The sequence below is a fragment of the Gymnoscopelus braueri genome (assembly GCF_963280865.1).
Source record: "Gymnoscopelus braueri genome assembly, chromosome: 6".
NCBI classification, from domain to species: Eukaryota; Metazoa; Chordata; class Actinopteri; order Myctophiformes; family Myctophidae; genus Gymnoscopelus; species Gymnoscopelus braueri.
The window spans coordinates 4,625,975-4,639,490 of NC_137607.1; the positions used below are offsets into that span (position 1 = coordinate 4,625,975).

Genomic DNA, 13,516 nt, shown 5'->3' on the forward strand with positions numbered 1-13,516 from the left:
CAAACTGCGGTTAACTGCGGCAACCGCGGCTAAAACCGCGATCCGCGCATCTCTAGTGTGCAGGTTTATTCTCTTTCTTCATACCTCTAACAGGGGCATGGCCGGCGTTACGATGGGGTCCAGGCGGCGGTCGGGGCCGTGGCCGACGGTCATCTTCTCCTCTTTGGTCAGGTTGAGCCGCGGGCCCTGGATCTCCAGGTCCTGTCTGCCGCGCACCGCCAACTCTGCCATCTGCTGCCCTGGAGGAGCCACAACCACATCACCACACCATCTGCTCAGTGTCATGGTGAACAAATAGCTTCCTAATAGCACTACACTGTTTGCTGTGCGTGCCTTGGATGCTAGTAGTACGCTAATGGTTTTCGGCGGATTTCAAACTTTTGTATTTTGCCTAGAATGATGAAATCCCCAAAATAGGAATGCCAGGTTGTTAGTGGTTAAAATGTGTATATTTTTGGGGTATAGAATTATTGGGAAATACTGATATAGAAAGTAAAGGGGAAAAAAGGGTATTCATAACTCTTTGTATAGTTGTATACAGCATTGCAATAACATGAGCATGGAATAAAGCAAAAATGTATATATCTCATGACTGAAACATTGTGTTTATTAGAATTATGTCTAGGTGTTCTAAACCTATGTTCTTGCTGTTCTACATACAGCCAAACAGTTGCAGAAATCACAGATTGAGGCGTTAACCTTTGCTTTTATGAAATATCAGAGATATAAATCACAAGCACAGACATTAACAATATTGTTTTTTTCTCAACATCATCACAGAGTACATAATGGTCAGAGTAGTGTGGAATCATAGCAGATTAGTTGTATGCCCGCAATATATCAATACTAGAGTATCGAAGTCCTGACATCACTCCGTTATCCCATAAGTCACGGAAGTACTTTTTCTATTGAAAATACCATAGCGTTGTCTTAGCATCCCGCCATACGAGAACTGCGTTCCAAAAACGTCTGACGACTTCGGTGTTCTATGTCGCGTGACAATATTTAACCTAAAAATGTCACTTAAACTTCAACTCATAATGCAGTTTGTTTGACTGTCGAGAAAGCCATTTGATTTCCATTCATGTCAGCATGATAATCAACTTGCAGAGACTGGCTTTAGATAGCTAATCCATCATGACAAGTTTCATTGTGTTTAGTCTGTGTCAGAGTTACTTGACGTAAATTGCTTTTTAATGCATTTCAAAGTGCAGATTGAAACCACTTAAGTCCATGACTTATTAACCAACCCCATTGTGATCAGCCAACACCGACTCAATTATTCAGGTACATGGAAATGTTCTAATGGAAATGTTAACTCATATAGTGCCAATGACGTCTTTTGAAGTCTCCTAAAAAAAATTTTTTTCAAAATAAAAATTTTAATTATTATTATTTTTTTGGGTTATTTTTTTTTCTTTTGAATCTCAAAGGAACTAGGAGAAAACGATTTTCAAAAAGTTAATTCTCCATCCACTTTGACCCAAAATGCCTTTGGCATATGGATCAACTAGCTTGAAATAAGCCTGGCAGTGAATGAGTTAACATACTGTACGTGACGTCTAAAAATAATATTTCATAAATCAATATTTATAGAAGATATCGTTGCTGTCGGGCAGAAACCTTGTATCTCCATATTTAGACGTTTTATATTTATTTATTATACTTTATATATGTCTTGATGAATTGAATACACAGGACCACAATGGAAACGGGCCCCGAGGGCTTCTTACTGTATGTTCCTTTTAGCATTATTGTAGAACTGTAACTCTGTACTTTTTGCAAACTGTTAATAAAGTATTCAATCAATAAAAAAGTAACTGTTTAGGGACAGGGGTCTTCAACAGGGGGTCCGGGACCCCTAGGGGATCCTCAGAGTTACTACAGGGGGGGCCGCCAAATCTTTGTGTGATATGATTGTTTTTAAATGAATATTAACCACCCTAGCAGCACCCTAGCAACCCTGGCAGAACTTTTGCCAAAAATAGCAGATCTACAAGCTCACAACGCCTCGCGCTGCGAGGCTTTGTGAGCTTGTAGATCTGCTATTTGTGGCAGAGAAGCACAGGTGTAGAGGGAAAAAAAGAGCAGACCAAGTTTTTAAAAAATCTTAAACCAATTTTTTTACAATATAGAGGGGGTCCCTGCTTCATCTCTCTCCCAGCTAGGGGGTCCTTGGCCTGAAAAACGTTGAAAACCCCTGGTTTTGGACACACAACACAAGGTTTCAGCGCGACAGTGACTATAAACGGCTGAAGCCGTGTGTGTGTGTGCGTGTATCAGTCCCCTGACTTTCTTCACCGTCAAGTTACCTTCACTGCTATTGGCCGTCTCTCCGGCGGGGGGGCCGGCCAAGTTGTAGGCCACGCCCAGGATGTTGAGCTGGCCCGTCTGGTGAGGGAGCAGCTTGAGACGAGCCTATAGCCGCCACGGAGGTCAAAAGGTCACAATCGGTGCATTATTTTTTTTTTTTACGTGAAGAGCGATGGATGGATCAAAGCCTCGTTAAAGCCATGCGTTGAATATAACGTCTCTGTCGGGTGGAAACCTCATATGTCCAAAACTGTTACTTTTCAGGATTCAAATTCAAAAATGGCAAAAGCAGCAGATCTACAAGCTCGAAGCGACACGCTTCGCGCCGCGTTTCGAGCTTGTGGATCTGCTATTTTTGATGTTTTTGTGTGACGCTGTAGTAGTATGATCTAGTGGGGTGTTCATTTACGAAAAAAACACAAAAAGTTAAAATATGGAGATTAAGGTTAAGGTTTCTGCCCGACAGCGACGATACTGTAAACAATGGCATTGGCCACAGCAACACAAACAAACATGTACACTGATTGTAAGGCTGCAACAACTAATCGATTAATCGATTAAAAATCGATTACTAAATTAATCGAATCGAATTACGAATTTGATAATGGATAATCAAAAAAAAAAAAAAAAATGTTTTAATCAAATCAAGGAGTAGAAGATAAAAGGTACCATAAGGTGGCTTTTATTTATTTTGATATGTATTTTATGGGTAGTAGCTTAATCAGCAGCTGAGCAAAATTGTATAACATGTACTTTTTAATTAATTATTCATCTGTATTGTCTTTATTGTTAGATAGAACATGCTAAAACACCCTAAAATCAAAATTATAAGGTAAGGTAATTGCTAAATAAGTGCGATAATCCGATTAATCGATTAATCGTTAAAATAATCGACCGATTCATCGATTATGGAATTAATCGTTAGTTGCAGCCTTAACTGATTGCTGACTTTACAACTATAATATTAGACAAATATGAACAATTCTAACACACAATCCCACAAAGAGGGACAGACGCTCAGGCTTGTGTGGTTAAATGACACCAGAAACTATCCCCTTGTGCGTCTCCCCTCTACACCCTCATCCTCTGAAGCCTAATCCCTTCCATCTGTTTCAATAACAACCCAAGAGAGACATAAAGAAGATGAGAGAGGGAAGAGAAGAGACCCTCACCGCTTTATTCTCCTCTGGACTCATATGGAACTCTGGGATGACCTCTGTAGTGATGAGGTCATCTTTCTGCGACGTCTGCAACAGGATAGATGAGGGTGGGGGGGGAGGGGGGTTACGCATGTTTCACTTATTTTCCATTTAACCCCTTCAATCCGGAATCGCATACTGTGTCAATTTTTTAAAAAAATTATAGCTATAACCATTATTTTATACTTTGGGCTATTTTTGGGGGGGAAATCGTGAACTCTTTGAATATATATAGCGAACATTTTTAACTCAAATCTTTGCTTCTAGGGATTCTAGAGACATTGTATTATGTTTTCCCTTAAATGTTTTCTGACCGTGGGCTCCGACGCCTCCCTCTCATTGGTCAGGGACTCGGCAGAGGACTCGTCCTCATTGGGCGAGGAGGAGGAGGAGAGGTCCTTGGGTGTGAACCTCCACAGCAGACACAGGCTGGTGAGCTCCAGAGGAACCTTCAGAGGGTTCTGGAACATCACCTCCACTATGATGGGCTCTACAGTACAGACAGACAGACAGACAGACATAGAGAGGGCAGAGAGGTTATCGTTGCTGTCCATGTTCTACTTTTTTTTTGTTGGTAAATTAATGCCCTACTTGATCATACCACAGCGTCACACAAAAGCATCAAAAGTCGTAGATCCACAAGCTCAATGATCTGTGATGTGGCGCTGTGAATGATCAAAACACCAACGAAGAAGTGCACACCCAGAAGAAAAATCACACCCTGTGTGAAGTGGGCGGTGTCTTGCTAGCTAATCACAATACTGAATGGAGTCAACCAATCATGTACAAAAAATAAATACATTTATTGAAACACTCTTTATGACGGACGAAACCATAACTTTAAAAAAAACAATTTATGGGTTTTTTTAAGTTATGGTTTCTTATATAGGGCTATGCACATGTGTCATGTGACACTGGCCAATCACAGTCCTGAATAGACTGTGATTGGCCAATCACGGTGCAGGGTTAGGCGGGTACATTTTTGGCCAATCACAGCGCAGGATTTGTTGTACAAATATCCAAACCTCACTTATAGGGGCGGTTTCACCGCCCAGAAATATGATCGTCTGCTTCCATAGTAAAGGATTTACCAAAGTTATTTTCTAAGTGTTTTCCAAAAAAACAAGCCACGTGCAAACGGCCATAGCTCTGGAACGGAGGATCGCGGTGGGCAAATACATATCCATTTGGGGGTCCCTCAGTGGTGGAAAAAGTACTCAAATTCTTTACTTAAGTAAAAGTACCAATACTGCAATATAAAAATACTCTGTTACAAGTAAAAATCCAAAATTACAAATTTACTTGAGTAAAAGTACAAAAGTATTGGCATCAAAATGTACTTAAAGTACCAAAAGTAAAAGTACTAGATATTTGAAAATAGCCGACGTCTGCTATTTTCAAATAGCCTATGTATAAAATATGGCTAAAGTGGTTAATGTATGTTTTATAATATAATAAAACTATCTGAAAAGTAACTAAAGTTTTCAAATAATTGTAGTGAAGTAAAAGTACAATATTTTCCTCTGAGATGTAGTGGAGTAGAAGTAAAAGTATTGGAAATTGGAAATACTCAAGTAAAGTACAAATACCTCATAATTGTACTTAAGTACAGTACTTAAGTAAATGTACTTAGTTACTTTCCACCACTGACTGTACCCCCCCCCCCCTTCAAGTGTTGGAGGGGCTCTTACCTTCCACCACAGCCACTGGGAAGCGCAGGTTGTCCGTCTGGCTGTTCAGACAGCACTGGGTGGGCTGGAAGGGCACGCCGTGGACCGCCCGGTGAGCCGCCGTCACCGCCTGCTCCTCCAGGTGGCGCCACATGACGGCCAGGTCGCGGTCGTACTCCTGGTCCAGAGACACGTGAGTGGCCGCCTGCTTCTCGCCTATAGTGCACACACAACCATCGACCAATCAGATGAGAGAGAGAGCACTCGCAAATGGAGGGAAAAAAAGTATTGGAGAAGAAAATGGCCGATAAAAAAACAGTTTTAAAGCTGCAATCCTTACGATCCCACGCATATTCCAATGGATCAAATCCTTTGTGGGGCAGAAACCTTGTATCTCTATGTTTTTTGGGGGGAAATTAATGCTCTACTTTGTCACACACTAGTGTCACACAAAAGCCGATCTACAAGCTCACAATGCGTCACGATTTGACGCGTTGTTAGCTTGTAGAGTGGCTATTTTCTAAATAGTTTTTAAGTGAAAGAGAAAGTGGTTAAGTGTGTAAGTGTCAAAATTCTACTACTGAAAGCCTGTTTGGGTCGGGGGGGATAATATGTTTTGAGTTTCATGCTATACCTCTCATCAACCAGCAGTGGACTGGTCCTACCTGACAAAACATCTAAATGCCATCTAAATGGCAGAAGAGCAGGGAGACCCAACTACAACCACTGCAGGTGTCAAATAAAAGTTGTATTCACTGAAACGTTACGAATTGCAGCTTTAAAGAGGCCATTATTTCACACAAACACTGCGTCACAAAGAGTGTGATCAAGAACCAAGTTTGTCACACGCAGTACACACGCAGTAGTGTTGATTTTGACACCAAATTTTGATTTAGTTTTAGTCATATTTTAGTCATCTGAATTTTTTTAGTTTTTGTCTAGTTTTAGTCGACTAAATATCATAAGATTATAGTCGACTAAATCTACAGTTGATTTAGTCGACTAAGATGTATGTTGGCGGTGCCTTGATGGTGTCGTAATGGCTGATTTTAAACTTGGTTGCATGTTGAAAATAGACGATCTACAAGCTCACAACATGTCGCAGCACGACGCGTTGTGAGCTTGTAGATCTGCTATTTTCAGCATGCACACCCTAGCGCAACCAAACATAAAATGACTTGTCTTTTAGTTCTGCTGTATCTCTTCTCCACTAGTCTCTCTCTAACATTTTACTAGTCTCTCTCTAACATTTTAGTCTAGTTTGTATTTGTTGACGAAATTGTCAACATATTTAGTCTTAGTTTTTAGTCATCATAGCTTAGTTTTTATTTAGTTTTCGTCAGTGAAAAAGGTAGTCGACCAACATTTTGTGTCATAGTTTTAGTCGACGAAATCAACACTGAGTCACACGCAGTACACACGTGCTTACTTGTGGTTTCTGTCATTGATGTAGTAGACCATGAGGCAAGTACAAAAATATATACAGTACAGGGAAAGGAAATATACATTATATAGATTTATATAGACATTATAACCGTATTTCATATTTTGGCTATTTGGAAATAGCAGATCTACCAAGCTCACAATGCATCGCAACGTGTTGCGAGCTTGTAGATCTGCTATTTTCAGAAAATGTTGACAAATCTTGAGGCTCTAGGTTATGGTGTGTGTGCGTGCAATTTTACCCTCTGCAAGGCAGCGTTCGTGACCAAAGTACACTCTAGTGGCGGAGCTGTGAATGCAAGGCAGAGGCAGCTGGGGCAGACCCACTTCACATCCACCTGTTACACTCTGAGAAACACACACACACACACACACACACACACACACACCCCCACACACACACACACACACACACACACACACACACACACACACACACACACACACACACACACACACACACACACACACACACACACACACACACACACACACACACACACACACACACACACACACACACACACACACACACACACACACACACACACACGTCAGTATGCTGGGGCAAAACACATTGATAAAATATTCTAGTTATTAAACTCATGAAGTTCATACAAAGTATTAAAACATTTAAAAAGGGATTTACATTATTTACAGTATAAGACTGAAGACGTTACTATGTTTTACATGTATTTGTTGTGGATTTATAAGTTTTCTTTTGGAATGACACTAAACATTTTATTGTGAAAGAGTTAACCTGAAGTGGAATTCAGTTTCACTCAGTGTGACCTTCCTACCCCAAGAAAATAACGGTAAATGTTTTGGTTTCATGCAACAGAGACATGTTTGAATGCACGTGAATTGTTGTAAACGTTACTTTGGTGTCGTCATTCAGTCGCTTTTAGCTCATTCTGTGCCAATGACGTCTTTTGACGTCTCTTTTTGAAAAAAAAAATAATAATTTGTATTTATTTATTTTTGTTGAAAAACATCCAGAACCCATGATAACGTGATCCGAAGATTTGCTGCTCCATTCACTTCTTGGTTAACTTATTACTTTAAAATCCTGTATCTCGGCTCCTGTGTACCGCCAAGGGAGAACCTTATTCTCTCAGTTTAATACAATACAAGATTTCATGGATCCACCTGTTATGGGTGAGAGGGGGGGATTTTCATTTCTGCTAACCTAAGCAGCAAGCTATACATCGTCTCTGTCGGGTGGAAACCTCATATGTCCAAAACTGCTACTTATCAGGATTCAAATAAAGAAACTGCAGAAGTAGCAGATCTACAAGTGCCTCGTAGTTTGCGGTAGAATGGTCAGCATTACAGGTAGAACAGTGCATCTCTACATGCAGTACATGGATGTCATCTCATCACCTCACACTAAAGGCCGACAGGGTGCGATTTTTCGCACGGAAAAAAGGGACAATATCATTTTTTAAATGAACACATGGTTCTCAATGACCTCATGCACACCAGCTCCGAATTTACCGTGCGGCGATGCGATGCGGCGATGCGTTTTTTTCCAATCGAACCCAGTTCGATTTGTGCGTCTTTTCGCATGCGGTAAAAACTGATTGACTAATCGCACCCTGTGTGCAAAGGCCTTAAGTCTAGAGCTGGGGTCTTCAACAGGGGGTCCGGGACCCCTAGGGGGTCCTCAGAGTTACTACAGGGGGTCCCCCAAATCTTTGTGTGATATGATTATTTTTTTTACATTAGGAGAACTTCAGCTAAAAATAGCAGATCTACAAGCTCACAACGCCTCGCGTTGTGAGCTTGTAGATCTGCTATTTTTAGCAAAGAGTTATAGGGTGTGAGGGAAAAAAGAACAGCAAAAGTTTATCTGAAACTTAATTTTATACAATATAGAGGGGGTCCCTGCTTCATCTCTCTCTCAGCTAGGGGGTCCTTGGCATGAAAAGGTTGAAGACTGCTGGTCTAGAGTAGACAATCTAGAGCTCCTGTTCTGCCTTGGGAAATGCTGCCCTCTGCTGGATCATTTCATTACCCTGCACAAGGTGGTGACTCCTAGCCTGGTAAACCCTCCCTCCGGAAATCTCATTTTCTATTTGATTCCAGGAGTGAGTCTGGCCTGATAGCCCATTGTGGGGGTTTCTAGTGGAATTACCAGCTAACCGAGCCTATCAGCGTCGTCGCACATCGTTCTGTGATTGACAGCGACAGTTGGCCAATCAGGTGGCGAGTTCGAGTGAGCCCAAAACACGAACGGCAGCCATCTTTTTCTGTCCGCTATAATCTCCGCGATTTTTTGACTTCAAAAAGCTCTCTAACTTCTATTTTGAGGCACGGAATTTACTTATAAGATATCGTTTGGATAGAATTTAGTTGTTTAACTTCATATATGTGGTCAATTAATCATGACAAAGCCTATTTAAAAATAAAAATTTAGAGAACCGGTAGGGGTGGGCAGTGACACCCATGTACCCGAATAAGGCAACCCATTTTGGGCTTGGCTGTCTCAAAAGTCCCGTTGACGTCACATTAGACTGGTGAACTGCTGATTGGCTGAAGGGGAAAAAATATCATTGGCTGAAGGGGTTGTCAGTCAACGGTATTACTTCCGCCCAACTCAGCCTGCAGCCAATATTGCAGAATGGGCGATCAGCCCAGACTCACTCCTGGAATCAAATAGAAAATGAGATTTCCGGAGGGAGGGTTTACCAGGCTAGGTGACTCCTGTTGAAGACTACCATAGATTAGAACATGCCACTGATCGTTGTCAAACAATTGTCCTATAAGCGCTTCAGTTCCTTTAGATTCTAAAGGAAAATAAACGCCCACAACACCAGAGGGAGCTCCACTGATCTCATTCCCCCCAGATTCGGCACACACATGGGGATGAATTGTCTATTGTTGTCTATTATGACAACACATTCACTCCCTCAGGGCCAAAACCCTTTTTGGCCCGATGGGCCTTCCGTCGCTTTCCGGTAGCCCCTTCCCCGAAGGCATAAAAGGAACCGAAACGCGGAAGTCATTCTCTTAACACACCAGCTTCCTTCTGCCAAGCAAAAAAGAAGGGTGTTTTTGTGAACAACTCGTTCGCAATTTACAAAACCGGGGTTACGCAAGTAACCCATAGTTTTGTTGCATTGCTTCTCTCGTTGTTGTCCAAAATGTGGAATGTCCTGCCACCAGCCATCAAAAAAGAAAAAAGTGCGACTCCCTACCCTCCTTCAAAACCACCATAAAAGAGCACCCGTCTGCAATTTGCAACTGCACTTAGACAAGTCTTCTAGCTTGCCAAAATAAATGACCCCCCACAGTTTAGTCCTAGTATTGATGATTTCTTGTTAAAGGATTTATTAGTTTTTTTGGCGAGAACAAGCTACATTCAACAGCCAATAACTAAAGAACGGAGGTTCGCGGTGACACACTTACTTTATCCGAGACAAGCAGAGATACTTCTCCGTCTCCGACACTCGGTGTGTCGATCGTCATAGTAAAAAATGCTCAAAAACGCTGGCACTGGCTGACTTAATTAATTAATACATTCTGGCACTCAATGAGTTAATAACAACATTAATCATTGTTTTCTAACGAGGCGTGTCAGTGAGGCGAGGTTTACCTTGTACACGTAGAGGTACTCTCGGAGGAAGGCCCCCTGCTGCGTGGCCGTCTGCTGGCTGTCGTTGCTCAGGATGTGTCGGAAGGCCGACACGGCGTTGTCCAGCTGCCGCAGCGTGAACGACTGCCTGCCGATGGTGAAGTTGATGTGGTCCTCGGCCAGCGACCAGCCCTTCCCCTTGTACACCTGCATGGCCTGGCAGTAGCACCGCAACGCGTGTCTCTTCTGAAAAAAACACACAAGGAACACACAGATGGTGGGACGGAGCCAAGGCAAGGAAGCTCCTCTGGACTTGAAGCCCAGGAAGTAATTTTTTGGACGGACCTTTTAGACAAAGTACTATAAATGTAATTGTGCCGTTTACATTGTTTGCCTAATAAAATATTCAATCAATCAATGAGTACCTGTCCTGCCTTGCTGAAGCGGTGTCCGGCCAGGATCATGTGGAAGGCAAACTTGCGCACCATGGGGTTCCTCATGTTGATGAAGCAGTGCGCCGCCTGCTCCAACAGCAGAGCGCTGCGCAGGTCTGAGTCCTGACACCACACACACACACACACACAATATTTTCATACAACTAGATTCTGACAAGTCCCGGAAAAGACGCGCTGTGATTGGCCCAGTAGTCAGGAAGCTTGCCTTCCCCGAAAATGGCGGCCGAGATACAGGTCGCTCCAATGAACTGCAGAGGCCAATGAGGTATCTAGGTTTCTATTAATATCTAATGGGTGAAACTGTTGTTGATTGGTTGCGCCGTGTCTCTCTCACCTCACTGGTCATCTTGATGAGCAGGGTGGCAGCGTCAGAGTACTTCCCCTGACTCTTCAGCACCTCGGCGCTGAGCAGCGCACAGCGCTCTGCCAGCACCATGTTCCTACAGGAGAGAGAGAGGAGACCCACCGTCAGGCTGTCACCCTCCTCAGGGTTAGGGCTACTGTGGAACGGCGTCATAACAGCCATAGGGGAAAGTAGAGCCCGACTCAAATAGGCCTACAGCTAAGATAGCAGCAAAGCCGAAATAATGTTTACCCTCTCTGGTATTATATTTAGTTTGAACTGTTGTTAATAACTATAGGCTACACTTGGTTGATAGAAAAATAAGTCATTTTTGGGGTGAACTACTCCTGCTTGTATTATTTTATTTATTTTTTAGTGTAAAGCACTTTGAAAACTTTGTTTTTTTAAGCACTTTTAAACTGAAGATGTGATAATTGTGAATGTTGATAATTGGAAAAATATAATAGAATTTGACAACAATGTTGATAATTGAAAAATAATAATAATATCGTATCGATATCGTGAGCCCAACGTCGTGTATCATATGTAAAATGAGTGTATCGTGACACCCCTAGTCTCTGTACTATTAAGAAAGCGAGTATCGTAGAGACCTACTTGCACACGTCTCTGTAGGTCTGTATGGCCGTGTCCATGTAGTGAGCAGGATACGGCCTGGGAGCTCCGGCCTGCAGGAAGGCCGACACGGCCGCCATTTCCTACACAAACACACACACATACACACACACCACAGGAGGACAAGGAGAGGTTAGGGTTGGGCTCCGGAAAGCAGGGCGGCAGTGGCTTAGGGGTAGAGTGGCCGGATGGCGAACCGCGAGGTTTCCAGTTCAATCCCGGGCTCCCCCAGAGCAGTGTTAATTTTGTCGACTAAGGCTAAACAATTTCAAAAGACTAAAATGGGACTAAGACTAAATTATGTCTTATTCAAAGGACTAAGACTAAGACTAAATCAGAATTTGCTGCAGTGTAATTGTTTTTGACTAAGACCAAGACTAAGACTTTGATATTTAGTCGACTAAGACTAAGGCTAAACAATTTCAGAACACTAAAATAGGACTAAAACTATATGGTGTGTTATTCAAAAGACTAAGACTAAGACTAAATCAAAATTTGCTGTCAAAATGAACACTCCCCCAGAGTTAGTGTGGAAGTGTCCTTGAGCAAGACACTGAACCCCTAATTGCTCCTGATGAGCAGGTTGGTGCCTTTCATGGTTTCCTCTGCCATCTGTGTGTGAATGTGTGTGTGATGCACAATCTATGTAAAGCGCTTTGGATAAAAGCGCTATATAAATGCACCATTTACAATTGGAATCGTTTCCGGAACAGTTTTTTCATCAAAGCTGGTATGTAGACTTCACGTCTGACTTCATGTCTGACTTGTCTGCTATACAATTGCAATAGTAGTGTAATTGTATACAATTACATATTATTAAGTAATATGTATGGAATACTGTATGTATGATTGAATTTGTATTTATCAAAAACTATAATGAAGGCCAAAATACTATATTTATTGAAGGAAATCCTTAAAGAGAACCGCTAAGGAATCGGGCTGTTAAGAGGGGAATCGTAAATGAACCGGTATCGTTAAAAAGTCATTAAAAAAGCCGTCATTTCTCACAAGGTCAAACATACATTTGTGCACACTTAGCTGGAAACAGGGACATCATTTTGCCATCCTCCCCGGCTGTCTTTCAGCCCTTAATGTTCCAATGACCCAGAAAGTCACCAGGCATGGCCACATCATTACCGATATCACGGTGATCAATACAATGTGTGTGTATGTGTGCGCGCGCACGCACGCACGCACTTTAATCTACTTTCTTATTTTCTACGCTTGAATGCAGACATGAATCTACAGCGATGGAAGTCACCATAACCCTAATTGGAACTTTACAGGTGGCCAGTGGCCAACTTTTCTCTCCCGGCGTTCCTGCAGTCAACGATTGAACCCTCACACAAACACACACTTTTTAACATGACTAAATCAATGGATGAATAGCACTTCAGGTGTTAGTATAATAAGCTTTGTCTAGGCATCATTTATCACACTTAAATGAAGCAAAATTGAAGCGCATACATTGAATCGGCTTCAAATTCCAATTGCCCAGGCCAACTTGCTCTCCACACACACACACACACACACGTTCATCATTTATTTGTGTCCACATAAGAGATACAATACAAGGACACAAACATTTACACGGTGCTGTAGAAAAAGTACAGTCATCAAATCCTGGACAAACACCCTTGGAGGGAATAAGTAACAGTGTCTTCCACATATTTGACGGCTAACAACAATAGAAGAGATTGCACAGAATTTTGCAAGCCGTTTAGCTGCTTTTATCAGCATCCCGAGTGTTGGGAGCCTCTTTTTTTGTTTTGTTTTTTTACACAGGAAAGTACTGTAGCTGTTGTGGGGACAGCCAAACGCATCAGCGGATGTGAACTCCCCCCTATCCAAGCCCTGTATGACAAACACTGTGTCAAAAGAAG

The 13,516-nt window shown here is 42.1% G+C and overlaps 1 protein-coding gene across 3 annotated transcripts in view; it reads right to left on the bottom strand.

Moving 5' to 3' along the window:
• Positions 1-13,516, bottom strand: part of trappc8 (trafficking protein particle complex subunit 8) — a 91,632-nt gene that overhangs the window by 47,896 nt on the left and 30,220 nt on the right. For all 3 annotated transcript variants that reach the window (XM_080431178.1, XM_080431179.1, XM_080431177.1), the window contains 10 exons: positions 11,616-11,716; positions 10,992-11,097; positions 10,628-10,759; positions 10,224-10,448; positions 6,868-6,973; positions 5,204-5,398; positions 3,827-4,002; positions 3,486-3,560; positions 2,313-2,418; positions 85-239 (listed from right to left, as the gene is read on the bottom strand). In XM_080431178.1, coding sequence (XP_080287304.1) covers positions 85-239; positions 2,313-2,418; positions 3,486-3,560; positions 3,827-4,002; positions 5,204-5,398; positions 6,868-6,973; positions 10,224-10,448; positions 10,628-10,759; positions 10,992-11,097; positions 11,616-11,716 — 1,377 coding nt within the window. The remainder of the gene's footprint in view (positions 1-84; positions 240-2,312; positions 2,419-3,485; positions 3,561-3,826; positions 4,003-5,203; positions 5,399-6,867; positions 6,974-10,223; positions 10,449-10,627; positions 10,760-10,991; positions 11,098-11,615; positions 11,717-13,516) is intronic.